Source organism: Triturus cristatus, chromosome 3_1 (genome assembly GCF_964204655.1).
Source record: "Triturus cristatus chromosome 3_1, aTriCri1.1, whole genome shotgun sequence".
Taxonomy (NCBI): Eukaryota; Metazoa; Chordata; class Amphibia; order Caudata; family Salamandridae; genus Triturus; species Triturus cristatus.
In genome coordinates this window covers 1,106,088,391-1,106,109,375 of record NC_140583.1, presented here as the reverse complement: position 1 = coordinate 1,106,109,375, position 20,985 = coordinate 1,106,088,391, and the positions used below count along the sequence as shown (strand labels likewise).

General features: G+C 43.6%; 1 protein-coding gene across 1 annotated transcript in view; it reads left to right on the top strand.

The window, feature by feature from the left end:
- RALB (RAS like proto-oncogene B) overlaps positions 1-20,985 on the top strand; it is a 251,721-nt gene that overhangs the window by 180,546 nt on the left and 50,190 nt on the right. The window contains exons 3-4 of the mRNA XM_085645976.1: positions 3,802-4,010; positions 15,714-15,891. Of these exons, the coding sequence (XP_085502102.1) occupies positions 3,802-4,010; positions 15,714-15,891 (387 nt within the window). The remainder of the gene's footprint in view (positions 1-3,801; positions 4,011-15,713; positions 15,892-20,985) is intronic.

The following is a 20,985-nucleotide window of genomic DNA, read 5'->3' as shown; positions in this document are numbered from 1 at the left end:
ATTCTACCTTTATGACTTTAGTGAGAATACCTACGATGCAGAAGTATGATTACTGGTAAGCAACATTTCCTTGTAATGCTTAGCTTCCCCTGCTGAGTCTGGTAGTTTCTTTGTTCTGCCAGATTGTAATTCAGATAGGTGGCAATATTAGTTTCATTTGAACCCCACCTCTGGATGCTAAATAAGTCTGTTATACTGCCGCCACCACCTGTGCACCATTTTCTCAGTGCCACCTGCAGTTGAGCAGAGCTCTTGCTGTGTGCACTGACTATGAGGTGTAATGGTCCAACTCTCCTATGCTGGAAATAAAGCAGTGTAAGTGCCCACTGTCTTATATGCATTTGGTATCTTTCAATGTCTCAAGGCACAGAAAATTCTGATACTGGTCTTCTAAGTTTACTATGATTCACCTGGGTGACCCAGCAACAGTGACAGTGGTTTATTGCTCGATGCCTCATACTTCTTCCTTCTCTCTAAATACTGGAAGATGAATAGTGGTTCACACTGCTCCATTATTGTTGCAGAGAATACTACACCATCCTCTTAACGGTGTGTCCCATGCATATGCACTCAGTTCCAGTCTCTTCTCGATATACTTGTTTCTGATTGGGATCAACAAAAGGATGCATCGACCTTGATTAAGGATAGCCCTGACAGAATCTGTGCTCATGTTACAGTCTCCTTTGGGTCCACCAGTACCTTTACTGGAAACACAAATATGAAGCTGTAAAAAAGCCTTCATTGGGTGTACTTAAAGGTCAGATGGCCTTTTTTCAGGAAAAGCCATTAACCACTTTGACCTGAGTGGGACATTGATTGCCTCCTTGTCTATCACCTAATCCCTTTTGTCTGATCAGCTAACAAACTCATATGGTAGTGGTTTCAGTGAACTAGGTGTAGATAGGAAGATTCATGATAATTGTCTACCGACTAACACATTAAGCCCCACCTACAAATGGGCTGATGTAGTCACTTGCCTTCTAGTACAAACCCTTTGTCATAATGTCCTGATGGTTGACTCTAGATATGTAAGACCACTTTATTCATAGCCCTACCACAAGGTTAAATTGGAGAGTTCTTTACCCATCTATTATACCAACATGCTTCTTCTTTTCTGCCAACCAGCTGGGTCTAAGGAACAAACATTTGTGCAGCTAGGCCCAGTTCATGTTTATAGGTTGATTGAACAGAGAGATATCTCAGTAGCCTCATGGTTTCAAAATGATTACTGCATGGCAGCAAAAAACCTAGAATTTTAGATGGGTAACTATTATTAAGTGGGCCATTTTTTCACTAAAGGTTTCTGCATGACGTCAGGAAACGAGGGACGTCAACTTGTCTATTCAAACTGTCTTGAATCTTCCTAGCTGCCCTATGAGTTTACTATCCCATTTTATTCCCAGAAGAGATTAGGCAAAACTCTGGCAGCTCTCCCTCTTTGAAGGCTTTTCCTGGAAAGCTCATAATGTTAGGCCCCTCTAGTGCTATCAAAATGGGTTCGTCTTCAGTCCAACTTACTAGCTTGCAAGAACATCCAAAAGAGACGGAAAAAGATGAGTAACTGTTGAACTAAAAGTATAAATTACTACAGGTGTTAACTGAAGTAGTGATCAAGTATTTCATAATCCAGATCTGGTCCTGGAAAAGGCCCATAAATTCTCCCTCTTAGCTTCTCAAGCAGCAAATTAACTGAATGCTTAGACAAACCTACCGATCAGGAATCCCAAGGACTCATACACAAGGGATTGGAATGTCTGTTAGTGAAATATTGTCCAGAGACCAACAGGGATTCATGTGCACTCTTGTAGAGATGGACTAGAACTGTCTGAGGGATATCTTGTGTGTGGAACTGCTTTGCGTCTCTCTAATGTGGTCAGGATTGGACTGTGAATGTGGTCAGATTAAAATGCACTGCAAGGCCATAGTGAAGGAGATGAAAGGTGTATTTTGAAGAGGGAATGAAAAAACAAGCAAACTAATGGCCAACACAGGAAGGGCCTTCCAAAGTTTGCAGCACCATACCAAAAATTGAGATCCTGTACTAGTTCCTCATGAACAAGTTTCAAGTTCCTTTAGTTATTCTCCATTTATTCATACACGGTATACATACTTAACACAGAGGCATCATTTTCCTACCATCCATGTTAACTGCCTGGTTGTAGCAGATGGGTTTATTGTTCGTATGCCTTTAGCAACTAGACGTGTTTAGATCTGGCTTTCCTAAGTTCTGATATAAGGGTGCCTACCATAGATTGTTTTAAATAATCAGTCCTTTCAGTTTTACATGAACACAGGTCACTCCCCTCGTCCCCACCCCATTTTGACAATTGTTTTGAAACTTGAGCACACCTCTTTGGTTTTGAGCCAACTGTCCTTATATATTTGCAGGCCTTGAGCAAGTGAGCTTAGACAATTTGCAATACATCAATCCTGTTCAGCTTAGGCGTCCCTCAGCCACGCTTTGTGCATACTATTTATACCATATATTTCTTGCTTGGACTTCTTCCGGAGACACATTTTCCGTAGTTGCACTGGTAACACATTTGCAATGTAGTTATTGAACCATTACCATGAGTTTTATTGTGGCCTTGCATATAATCAAAAACAAAAAAAAAATTGTTATGCCCTCAAGGTTCCTATTTTTCTTTTTAAAATTTGACCATATTATAGTTATATTCCCCCTTTTTTCTTTCTTTAGTCCCCAGAAAAACAGTCCTGATGAGACCCGGTATTTAAAAGTGGGTCGAAACGCCGTCGACAACAAAATAAGAGACAGCCTTGACTGAATTACTGCATATTGTATATAATCTGTCCTTATAATTTTCCAATAACCTTCTACACTCTTGTTTGGTCACATTATAAAAGGTTATGGTTTTTTCACTGGGACTCACTTTGCACTACGAATGTAAGAAAGAAATGTATTTTGTATATATAAAATGTTTGTATATATGATTTAAATAGTGTATATTAAATAAAGACCTCTGCTGAGGCTTGGTAGATCTCAAAAAGAAAATTATGTCTTGTGTGGGCTTATTGTGATTATCATTGATTTGGTCTTACTTTATCTTCATTTTTTATTGTTCTTGACTTACATGTGCGAGATTGACTCAAAAGCAACCATTGATGTTGTATTTAACAGATGGATATCTTCAAATGAGTTCCTTGTGAATGTTGTTTGTAGTACCTTGCATATAATCCATCAGCTAGTTAGCTGTTCGGTTTGTTACATGAAAGCCGCATATTCAAAATGATGGGGTTTATGAGAAAATCAGTTAGACACCCTCCCCCCTAACGTTTGAAGTTTCGCCTGTTGGAAATCTTCCTTTACAAAGGCGAATCGGTCGGTCTTGGCAGAGACAAGAGACTTGTCCACACTTCATAGAGGTTGTCAACTGTTGGGAATGTACTGAACTATACAGCAAAAACAAAAGTAGTTGTTCTAATCTGAACGTTACTAAGCAACGTTTTAAAATGCTATTAATAGTAACATGTGTTTGTTTATGGTTATGTAGCTGTTGCATCTGTGATGAATTATGACAGGAGTAATTTTCTAATGATGAGAAAGTGGGAGCGTAATACTGATGTTGGATGTAGAGTTAAGTCTCTTTTGGATTAGAAACCTCAGTGCATTGTAAACAAAATGTTTTTCAACATGCTTGGTGGTAAATGTGGATTTCGTCCGAGTGTAATTGGTTTCAACGTATGATTTTTGGGGTGTGCTGCATGGAATAATCTTTAGTTGTAGGGTTACTTAAAGTTAAAATGTTGATTAAGCTTAAACCTTCTCGGTTTGTTTTTCAGTTTGTCGAGGACTATGAACCAACAAAAGCTGACAGCTATAGGAAGAAAGTTGTCCTTGATGGTGAGGAGGTCCAAATAGATATTCTTGACACAGCCGGGCAGGAAGACTATGCAGCTATCCGTGACAACTACTTTCGAAGTGGGGAAGGTTTCCTCCTCGTCTTCTCCATCACAGAACATGAGTCCTTCACTGCAACAGCAGAGTTTAGGTATTCATTGGCTGACAGAATGAATGAAACAGAAAATGAGCATGCTATCCCAGGGATGGCACATCAAGATGTATGAATGACTGCAGAAACTATGTCTTCTTTCGAGAGCTTTTGCATTGTAAGCGCCTTTTGAAGGACCATCATTCCATTGAGGGACAATAAGTAGAAATAAATTAACGGACCATAAAATGCAGGAAGGGCTAACATCAGGTTTTCAGGTTATTTTTCTCAACCTCCTTTTTAACATTTCTAAAGATTGTTAATGGCATCTGAAATACATAACTGTCTGAAATTTCAGTTAAAACATTGATGTATGAAAGTAGGATCTGCTTCCTATGGTTACCCTGACTTTTTGCTTGATGTGATGCTGTTTTTGACTAGTCTGACCGGGATCCTGCTAATCGGGACCTACTCTATCTGCTTTCTCCCTAAACTGTTGTATTTTAGTACCTTGGTACATCCCAGATTGGATTCTAGGGTACCCTTGTCAGTCCCTAGTATATGGTACCCATGTACCCAGGCATAGGTACCGCAGAGGTCTCCCATGGGCTGCAGCATGTATTATGCCACCCATTCAAAATGGAGCTACAGACCTGCCATTGCATGTGCCACTTACTAAATATATAGGTTTAGTATTTCCAAGGGTCACTGCACTTAAAACCTATGTCACCCCTGTAGCAGGCCTTTACAATCCTGAAGGCAGGGTGTTTGGTTTTAAGTGAGAGGGTACCCCTGCGGCATCCTCAGTCCATTCTCCTGGGTTGTCAGTGAAGCAGCCGTATACCATATAGAGGGGCACCGCGTAATCACACGATGACCATCTCGAAAATGGCAATTAATCCTATCATGTTTGGTATCAAACATGTTGAAATCATACACTCACACCGTAAACGGTGTGGGAGGTATGATTCCAAGCACTGGAAGAGCCCTCTGTTAGGCTCTCAGTGTTCCCAGTACCAGCCTTCTAGTCCCGTACAGCAAAAAATGGTTGCTGTCGAACAAAGACACATTTTTGCCCTCCTGCTGCTGAACCAAGCTCGAGCAGGGAAAGGCAGCACAATAGGCATCCTGTCGCAGGAAGGTGTGACCACTTCCCAGACAGAATTTAGTTTATAAGGGCTGGGTGGGTGCGCTTTCCAGCGCCTGAAAGTCTGCATGAGGGGCACATTTGGTGTCCCTGTGCATAGTCCAGTTCAAACCATTCCTGGGAGCCAGTGGCTCCCGTTGTGGCGCGAAACTGGACAAAGGACATGGGAGTAACCGCCCCCCCTGCCCAGACCATCCCCTGGGAGGGTCCCATGAATCTTCCCAAGCCTTTCCCTAGGGTACTTAAGGGCTTACCTGGGTGTAGGTCCCTAGATTAGTTGTGAGAAAAGATTTAGAAGTGAAACCACTGCACTTCTACCATCTGGGCACGCTGGACTTCGTTTGGGACTGACTTCATCTCCCTTTCAGTCTGCTGCATTGTCTGTGCCTGTGCATCATACCTTTCAAGGCCTGTGAAGCATCAAGGACTACCGAAGAAATCTCCCTTGGAGTGAAGGAGTCACTCCCCTGCATTCACAGACATTGCAACCAAGTCGACCAGTCTGCAGAGCCTGAGCTCCTCTAGACTCTGAAGGCTCTACAACACAGATGGTGGTTTACCCCAGGTCCCGAGGCCTGCTCTACCCTCTCACCAAGTTTGAGGCCAGTAGTCCTCGTGGCGGTTGCAATAACCGAACCCCTGAGTACTTCGCCCCCTTTGCAGTTGCAAAGGCTGGTTGACATCTTTGCAAGAAGATCTTTGGGTTCCAAGTAGCCCCAACCTCGAGCACCTCCAGTGATCAGAATCTTCAGCCACACCGCATCGTATGCATTGTGGCCTACATCTTTTGGTGAGCTGCTTGAGGTCCTCTCGCGACTCCTCAGCCTCCGGCCTGGGGGTCCATTTGAGGGTCACCTTTGTTTTCCTTGGGTTCCCCTGATTGCGCGGCGCCTGCCCTGACTCCCCTGCTTGTGGCGAGTCCCCTGGACCTTGCTGGTCTCAACCATGTACTTTCTTGACTTATTGCTTGGGTTGCATTTGCCAAGGCTTGTTGGTGCTCCAGCTGGACACCGACCCCTCAGCACTCGACATCCTTTGTGCAGCAGCTCGTATCCTGGACCTGGTCGTCCTCAGAGTCGCCTGGTCCTCGCATCTGCAGAGTCAAGGTCACCGCCATCTTTCGTGAAGCACCCGACATCGGAGGGCATTCGTCTTCCAAGTCTCCTGGTCACCCCTGAGTCACAGAGACTCTGTCTCCTCTGCTTTCAGTTACTCCTCTTCGAGAATCCACATTTGGATTCTTCCAGACGCTTTCATTCCCTTCCAACAGCAGCACTTTCCTGAAGTCCTCTATTGGGTTTGACTGCAGTTTCCGACGCCACTTCACACCTATGCACCCAGCTTCCCTGGGATAGGTAACTTGGGTACCACGGTATCCATAGGTGGGGTGGCTCTCCAACCTTCTGTCTTCCACGGGGTTTCTTCAGGGTCCACTGGGATGGGTCCCTATCTTTAAAAATCCAACCCCGACTTACACATAGATTTGTACGGAGCATGCGATTGTGTTCCCACATTACACACACTCTCCATGGGGTCCCTATCTACTTACCTTATGTGGTTATGTGGGTCCCCAGCAATTCAACGCCCTCTCGACATTGTCTTGACTCAAGTCGTGGTTCTTACACCACTTTCTTAGTATATGGTTTGGTCCCCCCCTAGGAGCCCACTGTGTATTAGTGCCATTTACGGTGATTTCTTTGCTAAAGTATTGTGTGCTTTGTGTGTATCTCCATGTGTGAGATACTGTAACGTGCTGGTTAGTATTATATAGTAAAACATATTTTTATAAATACTTTGTGTTGTTCTTTTTCATTTAATCTGTTCTATAAGATTGCATTCTGGTAAAACAAGCTGCTTTTCACTCCTTCAAGACTAAGCCTGAAGGCTGCTCTCCACAGCTACCACTTGCATAGCGTTCTAAGGTTGTCTGAGACCTCCTAAGTCACCATAAGGGTTGTCTGGACTGGTGCAAGGTGCCTACTTACATTGGTGGACATCATATACCAGGCCAGCTTCTCACAATCGAGTATTGTTTTTTACACCGCCAATTACAGCCAACTTCATTTGAAAATAAATCTACATACATCTCAAAGTGGAAAGTACTATTTTGTCTGTAAGGGTGCTCTGCATTGCTGTAAGCAAGAATTTCTAGCAGCCGTTCTTAAGAAATGAAAATATAGAGGCCATTGAGGTATAGGCACCCTGAGTGCGGTTCATAGTTTGGGCACAAGAAATAAACATAAAATATAGGCCTTCCAGTGGATTTTGCTACAAGTATTCCACCCTAGTATGCGAAGCCTGACATTTGTGTACCGCACAGCAATAGAGAGACAAGATCTTTGAAGGTGTATGCGTTAATACAAATGCTGCATGAATACTCACTGTACTGTAGGATTAGGTTCATATTCCAGCTGATAAAGCAGATTTTACATAGCACACACGGTGAATAGAATCAGTCTCAATAAAAATAAGAATCTTCATAAGCAAAAAGAATGAATGAGGTGCCCCAGGCAAAGAACAATATGTCTGGTATCAAAGTGTGTTGTCTGTGAAATGCTGTTTCTGCTGTAATGCTTGCAGCTGCTAAAATACCAGGCCAACATCCCTTTGCTGGGGGAGTCCTAAAGTACTCAATCAGGCATCCACACCACCTTGCATGTGAGGGGAGCCCCTCTGAACCACGCAGGGCTGAAGAGCAGTTCCATGTCAGCAATGAGTCAACCATAGCTCTACAAGGATTTCAGATGTGCATCAGCAGTCTGGAAATCAGACTTTTGTTGGATCCCTACCAGTGTTGGGAAGCAGGCATGTTGGAAGTGTGGCTCACTGAGAGGCCTCTCATCATGGGATACTCTTAAGTGAATAATACAATGGAGATGTTTACAGTTGAAGGCTTTATGTAAATCTCACCCTTTGGATGAAGCAATCACCCTCACGTCCCTCTTCCTCACTTAACGGCAATTCAAGAACAGCCCCTTCTCACAGAGCCTGTTATCACTTCTACGCCCTAGGGCTCAGAGGCATCGATCCCCCTGGGCATGTGCAGCAATTGTCGAACTATGAATAATGTACTACTCCTTTTCTCCACTCCATTCCAAGGAACCTTTCCAGTGTGTCGTGAAAGTCTGTAAGGGTTTGACTAGCCTCCCTGACCTCCAAACTATTGAGAGAAGACAACCAGCCCATTTTTCTCTGTCCATGATGAACTAACTACATGCCTGGGAACTGGCTGAATGGGGGAACCCTATGAAACCGTAGTCTGAATCATTGCTGTGATTATGTCCAGAATGAGTACTCCTTTAAGGAAGAATTCAGTTGTAATGTTAATAATCTAGAATATAATGTAGTGATGTCGGAGAATTGAAAAGGGCCACTGATAAGGTTGCATGTTATTATATTCATTCCACTTAAATAATATTTTCCCCAAATATATCTGCATTTATACAAGGGTGGCTACATTATAATAGTTACATTTGTTATGCAAAAGCCAGATAGCGATGACTACTTTAAATATTTTAGTTAATTTTGCTGTGCAAGTGGTGACTCACTATTTAGTCCCAGATTGCGAGTTTGTCTAATATGAAGTTTGAAGCACGAAAAAAAACATTGGCAATGTTGAATCATAATCTTGGGATGAAATGCTGAAGAATTGTGATGACTGCCAGAACCAAGCAGGAAGAGCAGTGATGTTTATAATGCTTCTGATACTGAAAAAGTGTCCGATGACTAATATGGCGGTGCATAGTCAGCGTTTAAGGAGAAGTTTGAGAAGAAACAGAGTACAGCTGTAGAGATAAACCAGAGTTTTTGACTGGCAAAGCTACATGCTGAAATCCATATGTCAGAACCCGTTACAGAGGGCCACGGGACACGCAAGGACTACTGGGCCCAACCGGGGTGGTTGAGGCCATTTACTCCTAATGTCCCGGGGCCTAACCCACTGTGGACACTGTGCAAATGGGCCAAGTACTTCTTCCGCAATTGACACTGTGGTAGCTGTGGATGAGCAGTCAAAGGCTCCTTCAGCGGGGGAATGAAGATACAGATAAGTGAACACGACTCATAACTCAAAGTGCACACAGTTAGAACAATGAATCAGTGTCCAGTCCAATACTTGCTTTTATAAGAAAAATAAGTATTTTATTTCCAACTCTAGAGATGCAAAGGAATAACGATACTCATATGCAATAACACTCTCTCCTTGAGGTCGTGACTAGTAGTAGTCGGACAAATCCCTGTCCCACCGACTTTCTTTTAACGTGTTCGGGGGTATTCCCCCCATTCACTGGTGACCACATCCAGTAAATGCGTACTTGTAGGCCGAGCTCAAGAGTTCCCATTTGACTTTTAAATTATTAGTCAAAAGTGTCCATGGTGCTGCAGCACCATTGGCAGCGAGACCTCCGTGGCCCCACAGGCCCAGATCTGGTCTTACCTGCTGCAACGGTATGGAAGTGTTTAATGGTACAGTGAGTACCCTCTCCGTGGTAGTGCCTGAGTCCAGATCCTTTTTGGCAAAGACAGGCTGTATGCAGTTCATGCAGCATCACCCGGCAGAGGCTCTTTCAAGCAGCGCTGCCAGCTCCATCCTGCGATTGAAGCTGCTCCCGCTCAGCCCACACAAGGTAAGTCACTCATCCACTCACGAGGGAGGTTAGGTGTGGAGGAGAGAATTCTCTCGCTCCTAACGAACTCCAGCAAGGGTACATCTTCAGCAGTGTCCTAGCGATGCTCTGGTATTCAGTTAGGGGCCATTGGCAAGCTTGACCTGCCGGTCACAGTAATCCTTTCATCCCAGCCATAACCCAAACACTTGGGTCCGACAGCCCCTCCTGGTGTAAGTGGTTACCGCATTACTCTCAATCAGGCGTAGACTCTTCCGGTGTGATCGCCCTGACTACAGTGGCTCCTTCTGGCAGTCGGGGTTGCCGATCTCGGTAGACCCAAGTGTCATGCTCCTGGCTCAAATGTTTCAACGGTGTTCCCCTTTGGCATATAGTATCACCGCGGCGGTGCTTCCCACACAGCTTGGATCACGGCGGCCCTCGCCTGGTATATGGCATCACCGGACCATTCCTGAACAGTGCAATGATCCGATCAGTGCATAGCCGTTCTCCTCATACCTCACTCAGGGAGTCATCTCTGTAGGGCTCCCCTCTTGGCCTTGTTCCTCCATTGCTTTCCTCTTCCTTACGGGGCACACTGGTCTTGGCAAGCAGGCACTTGTGCTCTAGGATCTAGGGCAGGTGATCTTGGTTTTTCTTGGGTGATGTCCGCTCACCGAGCAGGGAGGCTAGCATGCCTTGGTTCCCATTTCTGGTCACAGGTAGAATTCTTGCAGAGTTTCCTCTACTCACACAGCCGGTCTGGCTACTTGGCAAATGACACAAGTTTGCGGTCTCAACATCCCCTTCTTATAGTCCTTTTCCAGACACTATATGTGATTTAGGGTCTTAGTCTTTGACGTTTTAGGTTCGGGTTCTGCTGCTTTTAAGTGTACATTTCTCCTTTTCTTCTTTCCTCCTGAAAGGATGTCTGTCACAGCAGGCAAGACTCTGCAGCTGACTGTTCTACAACACAATTCATGGGAGTGACCAAAGTTCATACCTGGATGTCAGCTACAGTAATATTTGCATCAAAAGGTTAGTCCCAGGCTCCCTGCCCTACTCTTTATAATTCCATTATAAGTCCTAGCTCCTTTCCCGAGATGTGCCCAGGCCTTTTCCTTGTGATCTATCTCTAAATCAAAGAGCTATCTTTTGAAGTTTAAAGGAGGGTCTCTTCCTCCTGGGTGTCCCGCCTTGCCCACATGAATGTTGCGATACACACATATTCCTGGGGCGGGGAAGAGAGGGCGGGATTCCTCCACTCCTCATGTCTTCAGGCAGACATGGGCTTCCTAAAATGGAACCCCTCGTCCTCCATTAAATGTACCAATACAGGCACACTTACTCAGTGTGCATTCACAGCACACTTACTGTCCAGCACTGTTACCTCCATGCATTGTACCATTACAATTGCACATACATTCAGTACACACTCAGTCTGTGCGCACTGAAACATTTCTATACTGTACCAGGGTGTGCTGTTTGCAAACACACACACTGCCAGCGCGCACACTTGCGATGTGCGTACTGCACAACACTTTACCCTTCATTTATTGTACTTCACACAAGTACCCGCATGTACTACAAATCACTACATCTTTCATGTCATATATTCTTCGCAGGCCTACATACACAGCACATGCACTAATCCCACATGTACTACACTGTACTGCTCTATCCCTGTTTTGTACCTTTCCCAGACACACATACATCCAGCGCGGAGTCATTACTCCTGCACAGCACTCCACATCTACCTGATGTAGGCCTAGGGTGAGTTAAGAGCACTGCATCAAAACTTTTAAAAAGGGGAGTGATTCTGTAGACCTCACTCCAGTGATAGGTTAAAAGGGACCTGTTCACAACACTGATCACTACACAGTATGCAGCCACCACAGCACTTGTGCTGCTTTACTCTTGGTGTATGTGGAGCCTTCCACCACTATGAGTAGCATTTTGGCACCTCTTCCTGTCCAACAAGACCACAATCCTCGAGACAGGTCTATGTCATGGTGTGCACGCACAATTTGTGTTTGCCTAGGAAAAAATCAGTGTAAGTGATCCAGACAACAGTACAGTTGGGCATTGGTACACGTCTTTAACCATGCAGAGGCCTTTTCCATCCCAACACCATAGAACAGTATGTAGGTGTGTTACACATGTTGGCTTATTTCTTCATGTACATCCTTACATTTACAAGGGATCACTGATTAATAATAAAATAACCTAAGAATGCAGGACAAATTCCTAAGCTTAAAGGAAATGTTGGTAAATATTGTGAAGAGAATACAAAACGTTTCCCTGGATATAAAAGTATCGAATTCTAAGGATGACTGGTGAAGAAAGAACTATTGTTATGATGTGGTTGTAATACTATTGGAAGAGAAGGAAATGATAAGGGGAAGCACAAGGTAAAAAGAGGTGTCTGATAGTGACAAACAAGTATGCAGCAGATGTGGAAGCACGTAGCATTTGCCTAGGTTGATTGAGTGTCCCACTACAGAAACAATGATAGAGGTACAAGAAAGTGGGGCACTTTTCAGAGGCCTGTAAGGAGATTTGTGTGAAAATCCAGAGTGTGTATATGGTGCCTACTTGGGTATGAGGTAGAGTAACATGTGAGGATGATGATGTGGAAGTATTGGTTGTATGTGATGCTAATGAATCTTTGGAATATGTACATAGGGTTGGGGAATCTTACCACCCTCCAAAGCGGTCGGTTAACTTATGGGGCAAAGGGATGCAGATGCAGGCAGGCTTCTCTCTCGTATATGCTAATAGGCACGAGATCACATTGGAAAAAGTGGACCTGATGTCAATCCTGAATGGCATTGTGGGGAAGAATTATCTATGGTCTGGGGTTTTCCTGACTGAGTTGTCCTACAAAGGCACAAAATAGCAAAGACTCTCTACAAGCAAGGTATACATAACTGAGAGAGGTAAGCCCCTTCTGGATTGAAGGAAGCAATTAGGTTTAGAAATTGTTCTCTACATGAGTCACCTCAAGCTGGTGTTGGTAACTACAGTCTTAGTGTACAAACTCAGTGCAAAAATAAGAATGTGTGTGGAGCTGAGGTTTAAGCAAACTTGCATAAAAAGTGAGATTATTTGACCATGATGAAAACTAGCCAGTGTTGCTTAACCTGCATGTATTTGTATATGGAAAGTGCACACATATTCAAAATGGATGTGATAGCACTAAATACAAAAATACTAGTTGTAGGGAAGAGTGTTGTGCACTTGGTTCATCTCATGATCTCAAGTAGGACTTGGAGTAAGGCTGTCCGAAATCGCTCACTTTATGACTCAGTCACATAAACACAGCCTTCCCGCCTAAGCTCTATAGTAGGGCGTAGTTGGAAATAGGGGAGTGATGCTTGTCCTGATTGATTATCTCCCCCCCCCCCCTCCTCCTCCCCCCCTCTCTCCCTGAGCTGCCTTGCATACAAAAGTGTACTTGGCAGTGCTGGTTAAATGATATCTAATGTAGTCTCTCTTAACATGTGTGACTGCGGTCTCCTACATCTGTCTCCATTCACAGTATTGATATTGCTTCATGGCTGGCTTTCATTATAAGATTGCCAAAGCAGTTTACACCAGTGCCTTTAAATTAAAAAGCAAGGATAAATTGCAGAGGTGCTCAGGCCGAGAGGTGGTGTTAAAAACAATTCTGAATAATCATGTGTGATGTGACAATTGTATCCTTCAACAATTGTATCCTTCATTTGGCGAAAATTTCAAATGCAGTTTATTTAATCTGGGGTAAAAAAACAAAAAAACGCTAATCTTATAAAATGTTGAAACTGAACTGTTGGAAGGCAGGTATGACTGGAACGATATGATCACTTGAGGGTTGCGTTGCTCACCTCTCTAAGTTTGCATCCATTCTGAGTGTTCAGCTTGTAAATTTGGTGTCTGGTTAGCTCCCTATTGCAGATATGGTGTGCTGTCCCATTCTGCACCATGGCACACATTTGTCTGTGCTTGGGGTGCTGCTTGCGACAGTACGCCATATCACAACAGATGCGCACTTCCCAATGCAGGTGCGAACCCTTTCACTTTTTTTTTTAAGGGGCACCTCTGCTGATGTCTGGGTTACAGTGAGGGTTCAAGCATGAATGCTCTCTTGAGATTACTCCTGCGCACGTTTAGTACTAGCGCAAACTCTATTAGAGAAGGAGTAGTGCTCACCCTTTCTGTACTGCCAACGTGCCTCCGGGGCTCAGAAAGCAGATGCACACACCCATTGCGCCCCTGGAGCACTTCGTGTGATAGAGCCTCCGATCTTTTGGGTGATTCCACAAAAGCTTCAATTCTGAAGGAGCTTAGAAATACAAACAAATGGCAGAAAGTGTAGTCGGCAATGAAAATAGACCATCTCAGTAAAAGATAGTTGGCTTCCCAGATTCTTTGCTGCTCTGATGGGCGAGGGGAGGAGGGGACTGTCCAAAATATATATTTTTTAGCCAAGATTGTACATGGTGTTTTGTAGTGATTATTATTAGGCTTTTGATTGTCAAGATTAGACATTTGGTCAAGAGATGACAATACTTTTTCTGAAAATTTATTAAATGGGTTTCACAGCACTAGTATTTGAAGAGTCATAGGAAGGCCAGTGGGAGACCAAATTGGTGGAGATGATTTGCAAAAAAAAAGAGTAAAGCTAGAAGAAAGTTGGAGATAATTGAAGGCTTGAACGTCGGACTTGTGAACACTAGAATGGTGTCTGGTAGAGTTTCTTTCTTCGGCTGACCCAAAATCTTGGTGTGCAAGCAAATATTTTAACTTTATCAGTTATGTTTAGGAACCTCTGTTGTGTAATTTTCTGAATTAAATATCGTGTAGCCTAATTCTGCTACAGTGGGGAGGGGTTTAAAGGGTAGAGCTCTTCGAGAGATATGTCAATGGTTTGAGGAGACAAACTTCAAGCTCCTACTTGTTGGAGCTCAAAACGCATGCTTTGTAATTTGGTTCCCTTTCTGAAAGCTGATTGCATGTAAAGGCATGCTTTCAATAGCCACATGTTATAGGAAACCTGAAGTTAAGCCAAAAAGAAATAATTGCACTCAATCTAAAATGAGCTTGAGCCTTCCTTTAAATAAGGGTCTTGTTGTGGTGTGAGGTGCGGGTGCCTTCCTAACAATCGATCCATTCAGCAGCGTGCATGCGTTTAATGGGCCCCTGAAATGCCCTGGTTAATGAGCTGAAAATTAAAATGAACTGTTACCCTTTTTAAAGCTCTCTTGATTTGACTATTAATTAAGATCGGGTTTCACTTGCAGTGAATGGATAGCTATTCACAGTCCACAAGTTCCAATGCATTGGTGTGTTGTACTGGAAAACTAATATTTTGGGTATAGGCTACACATGTTTGGAAGTTCACTGTTTTAGTGTGTTTTTAATATTATCCAATGTCTTAGGCACCTTCCTATAACACATAATTATTAAGTCCTTGTGAGTATCAAATGTATTTGAACTGCCCATATTAAGTGTCTTTGTACATTTTGAGAAAATCTTTTATACTTTTTGGACTGCTGTTGACCTTAAAGGCGCCAGTATTTAATATTTCTTTTGTCCATGTGGAAAATGAGATCGTCAGCTTCATAGAGTATCTTTATGTGAAACCTTTGTTGTTGTTGCTGTGTGGTGCATATTTTCCCAGTTAAAACATTAGTAAGCTTAACCTTTTAAGTTAGCGTAGTGTCGGCTAGATGAGTTAACAAGTCTTTAAAAAAAAAAACGTTATAGGAAGGTATGATCCACTCTCAATTTTAGATTTAGACACTTTGCACATGTGGTTTCAACTCTGGCCATTTGAATTTTATTTTTGTATAATTTCGTTTTCTGATACTGCTTTGCCGTGTCCACTAGTCAAGTTAAGCACATGTAATATAGAAAAGACATTCAGTTAAACGTTTCCCACCACAATCTGAATTAAAACGTATTTTTTTGATTTTGGGGCTTGAACGTTATTCTGAATAGTACTGTGTTTTTTCTCTTCTTTTAAATAAGGGAACAGATCTTGCGTGTGAAGGCGGAGGAGGACAAAATCCCTCTCCTCGTGGTAGGCAACAAATCGGACTTAGAAGAGCGCAGACAGGTGCCAGTCGAAGAGGCGAGAGGCAAAGCAGATGAATGGGGTGTGCAGTATGTTGAGACGTCAGCAAAAACAAGAGCAAATGTAGACAAGGTATGAACTTGTGCGGTTTTCTGTGGTTTTGCATGTAATTAAGTCTTCGTATTCTGCTGTGTTCAAAAAGATTGCTATGCTCAATATCCAGGGTCCTCTTCTTTGGCATTACCAGTTTAACTTTCCTCAAAAGATTCAGGACAGATTGTTTTCTCACAGTCTCACTGAGTATGGAAGTCTGTGAACTGGAAAGAAGGCCTAAAGATGAGGAGAGTCGTCATAGGATAGGAAGTCAGGTTTGGGGAGAAAGGCAAGAAATTGATTTGTGTAATTATAGCCTGATTAAAAAAAATCTGGATACAGTAGGCAGTCAGGAAAAGTAACTCCAGTTCTAATACGCAGATAAAAACATAAATAAGATAAGCTTGCCTTTACCGATTCCACTCTTGAGATCTTTGCTTGTTAATTTAGTGTAGAATGTAAACGGAATGGAATGCGAAAGTCTGGGGGCAGAAGAGAAGACTGAACACAGCGATGATTCAGCAGATACTCCTCGCACTTCATGTTATGGAATGGATGGTCTGCTTGCATAGTCCCAGTACATACTTCTGGGCACCTATCTGGGTATATCGCGCACAAATTCTACAATTTACTGTGGAGAATGAGCCTTGGGGTGTGCCCTGGATCTGGCTGAATGGATGATAGACTGCGCACTTCATGTTCTCGTTCTGCAGTCCCACAGACATTAAATACAGTTCGAGGTTGGCCAAGAGCATTTACAGTTTGCTGTGCTTCCCTTTAGCCTTATTAGTGCATCTCTGGTGTTTATGAAAGTGTTGGCAGTGATCACTGTCCATCTTCAGAGTTGGCGGAGATATAAGTTTTTCCCCACCGAGCTGACTGGCTGACTCTGCAGTGCTCGTCCTTCAACAGTGGTAAGCCACTTTCAGACAATGGTGTACCTTCTCTCATCATCGGGATTTTCAACTTACGAGCCTAAGTCACACCTGACTCTTTCACAGAGACTTCCTTTATAGGAGCTACCTTGAACATGGTGCAGGTCAGGTGTTTTCCTCCAACACTTAAAAGTTGAGGACATTTGCTCTATAAACCCGATGTTTCAGCCTCAGTTCTGGATCTCTATGACAGCAGCTCTGACGGTTTTTGGCCCGTTTGCCTCATGTATCCTGTACCGCTACTAACCCAGGTGGCTTATATGGACTCTTCAGTGCGATCTGAAGTTTGGGAGCTCGGTACCAATGAAACCCGTTAGAGGGCATTGAGGTTTTGGAGGAGACTGCTCAGATCTGCAGTGGTGGCTGCTAGACTGCAACCTGACCAGCCACAGACACCTCTCCATTACACACTCAAAGCTGATGGTGGTAATTGATGCATCAATGCTGGGTTGGGGATAGGAGAGGTGGAAGCCCAGCTCCATAGCAGTGTGTTAGAGTTGTGGGACATTGGTCTGGCATTGAAGGCCTTACTACCGTCCATCAAGGGGAGGCTGGTAAAGGTTTTCACGGACAACACCACCGATGTGATACTGCCAGAAGCAGGGCAGAATGGGGTCCTGGGTCCTGTGCCAGGAGGCTTTGCCCTGTTGGCAGTGTCAGGAACGTCAGGGTAACTCCCTGATTCTTACCACCTGGTGGGATCCTTTAACACCAGGGTGGACTAGCTTAGCCAGGGCCACATGGCGGATAGCGAATGGCGATTTCCCCGAGGTGGCACAGGATGTCGGTGCAGGGCTCGAAAAATCAAAAAAAATTTACTAGACCTGCAGGCAGTGCTTCATTTGTGTCACTGGTTTTCAGTGTTTGGCAGTGGCACTTATTTTTAAGTGCCGGGTCTACACTCTACACGAAATGTTGATAATTGGTTGTGCTGCGCCTGCTTACTAAGTTCAGACACTGGTCCCAGTCTCCCTGGTGAAGAGCTGTTATTACATGTGACTGCGTGTGTGTAAAATATTTCAAATTGGATGCCGTGGCCCGGCCTCCCGCCTTATTGCGAGCCACACATTACTGCTAAAAACTGCATGGGCCCCTGCCTAGGTGTAAGTTAGGTCACACCCCATTTTGAAATCGACCATTGGGGGAAGGATTGCATATTCGTCCCTCCTTGGCAAATCATCAAGTGTGTACCCAGAGTCGACCAATGAGCATTGTTTTTGCCCACGACCTGCCCAGCATACTGCACAGCTGCAGCGCTAATCAGCCGATGACAGAATCAATTAAAACTAAAAAGGTTGTCCAGTAAGTAATGAATTTAACTCTGTAACATGATGCTAGTAGTAGGGTGTACGCTACGTTGCATCGTTGTGCAATAGTGACTGCACTGGAACAGAGCAGTCAGAGCGTCTGTTATTAGACAAACTGTTCCATTTACAACGTATTCTAGTCGTTCCTTAAAGCTTGGGTTCATCCTGCTATTTGCCTGCAATGTATAAATAAAAATAAATATGACCATTCTGAGATGAGTTTGCTATCGAACTAGTACATGTGCTGGAATCAGCATTTGTACATCTGTGAACACATGCGTGTGTAGCGCTTAATTTCAGACTGCGGTTTGTCTGTATCAGTCGTTTACCAAAATGAGAGAGAAAAACACAGAGCAGAAAGATGGAGGAACAGAAAGTCTGACAACCCATCAGGAAGGGAGAATACAGGTACCTGCAAGAGTAAGGTAAAGGGGCAGAGTGTGTCTGTTAGTGAATTGAATGCCATAAAGTGGAAATAAGACTGTGCAGCCTTGTTGTATGGCGCACCAACTATAATAGTTTCAGAGCAGAGTTTTGGGCACCATCACTCATTCTTTTACAGATAAAGCGCTGAGTGTGTGTGAATATACCACATTGTGTGTCTCTTTGTTCCACCCTGTACTTGCAGGATTCTGCAGAATGTTCATAGTTTGCAGCTGCTGAAACCATGTAAATGTTGTTTCTTGTTTTTGCATCCCACACACTTAATATTGCATGCAATCTCGATAGCACTCTCCACAATATTACTAAAATCGTACATTAAAAAATGACCTTGATTTATAACTTTTGCATGTTTGTCTCCTCTCTTACTGATGAATGGTATCCTTAGCTATGTTCCTTTGTACGACCTACTCTCCTCGAGCCTAATCTTTTGTAAAGTTGCATAATAGTTTGCTTTATTTTCTATTATACTTTTCTACGATTTTTGAATACCTGGTTACATAAATCATAACCTCGACGGTCAGCCACATGCCTACAATCTAACAATACCTTATCTCTTCTAGTCCATCCCACCCATCATTTGTATGAACTTATATAGTGAATTCATAGGTAAGAATCCGAAGTAAACGCATGGAATGTTTACCTTGTGAGCGCAAGATTAAACCCAATAATCTCTGGACTAACCAGTAACCTTGAGTTCAGGAGTAGCGTGCTACGAGCTCGTATTCTCTACAGTGCCTCTGCAGGTGTAGTATGTGCAATATAAATACAATTACTATACAAACCAACTCCATAAGGAGAAGAAATGTATACAGTTTGCAGAGCAACAACAATTGTACTTCTTAACTGGTATTGGACTGCTTTGATCTGCAGAGAAAGTGAACCCGACGCCACGGAATCTGCCCATCCCCCTACAGTGCTCACCTTTCACTGTGAAGCAACAGCTCCACAGGACAGTACTCGACTATCCTTCATATCATACGTTATCACAGATGCATTGTGCCTGAATGTCACATGTTGTGGTGGTGATCCCTTTGTGGCAAACCACTAACGTCTGCGAGGAAAAACTGTATTAATTTAGTGCTAGCCCCAGCAGAGAGGGCACAAATTCTCATCACATGAGCAGGCTAAGTGATCGTACACGGTATTGTGCTTTAAAATTTCATATGGTTGCTCCAGGTTGTGGTGGAAAATAGTGAAGTCAAAATAAAGTAAAAATATTGCCATACTGCCTACATAATGCTCATACAGACTCTGACAGCAAGATGGTAAAGTAAAAAACAGGACAACCATTAGAGAGGAAAAAAAGCTGATTTATCAGGAGAGGCATGCAGCTTGCTTTCAGAAATTCAATAAAAACAATCCCCGCCTCACTACTACTCTCAACAACCTATGCCTCCACCCTTATGCGCCCCTAAATTATTAACTCCCCCACACAATCACAGCATCCACTGACATTCTGCTTCCTCGCCTACCACCCGCCCTCCTTTCATATCTCACCATTAGAGTAAGTGGGTGGAGCCAGTGGAGGAAGTGGGTGGAGCCAGGGCAAGGGGACGTGTCCTCCTATAAAAATTTGAGCACCTGGACTTAATTTTTTTACAAGTCAGGCACTGCCTGCTGGTCTGGTAACTTGAATACACCCCTCAACCCAACTGTAATGTACTGAACCCATAAACTGGTCTCATCGTGATTGTCGCATAGTTCCCTTTACAAAATCCTCTAACTTCAGTCAAATAAAGAAAACTAAATGTAGGAAAACAAACTGACGTTTGACCTCTGTCTCTGAAAGTGGAGAAATGTGACAAGATAACAAGATTTAAGAATTCTTTATTGCTCATTCAATAGATAGTCCTTTCCAGCCCCAGAAGGACAGTGAGCCCATTCCACCAGGGCTAAGGCTTCCACCACTCACAGGGTATGAGGAGTGCTTGACCTTGACATCTGTCGGGCTGCGATGTGGGCATAAGTGGACATGTTCACAAAGCAATATTTCCTTGACAGCCAGGTCCGATGGGAAGGACGTTTCACCCGTTCAGTCCTACAGGACTTTTTGGTCTGAACCTACTCCACAGGCCCTCAGCCTTCGGGGCTGCTGCTTTATTTATTCTAAAGGTGAGGAATATGTGGTTCGAAGGATCCATCAGAAGAATAAGTTACTTACCTTTAGTAATACTCTTTCTGGTGAAAACTCTTAATGCAGATTTCTCACTGCCCTCCCACTTCCCTGTTCTGTGGAGTGCTTCTCTTCTTAATTTCTAAAAAGGTCCCAAATTTGATATGTGTACAATGGTACCTCCATTTGTTTTGGGCTTCGCATCCGAGGACACGTAAAAAGTCATGCAAGAAATGGATATCTGCGTGCAGGAGTAGCAATTATATGCCACTCTGTTCTGGCACTTCTGGTGCAGAATTAGGCCAGCGCTGAGTTGTGTTGGGCACGCGAGCAC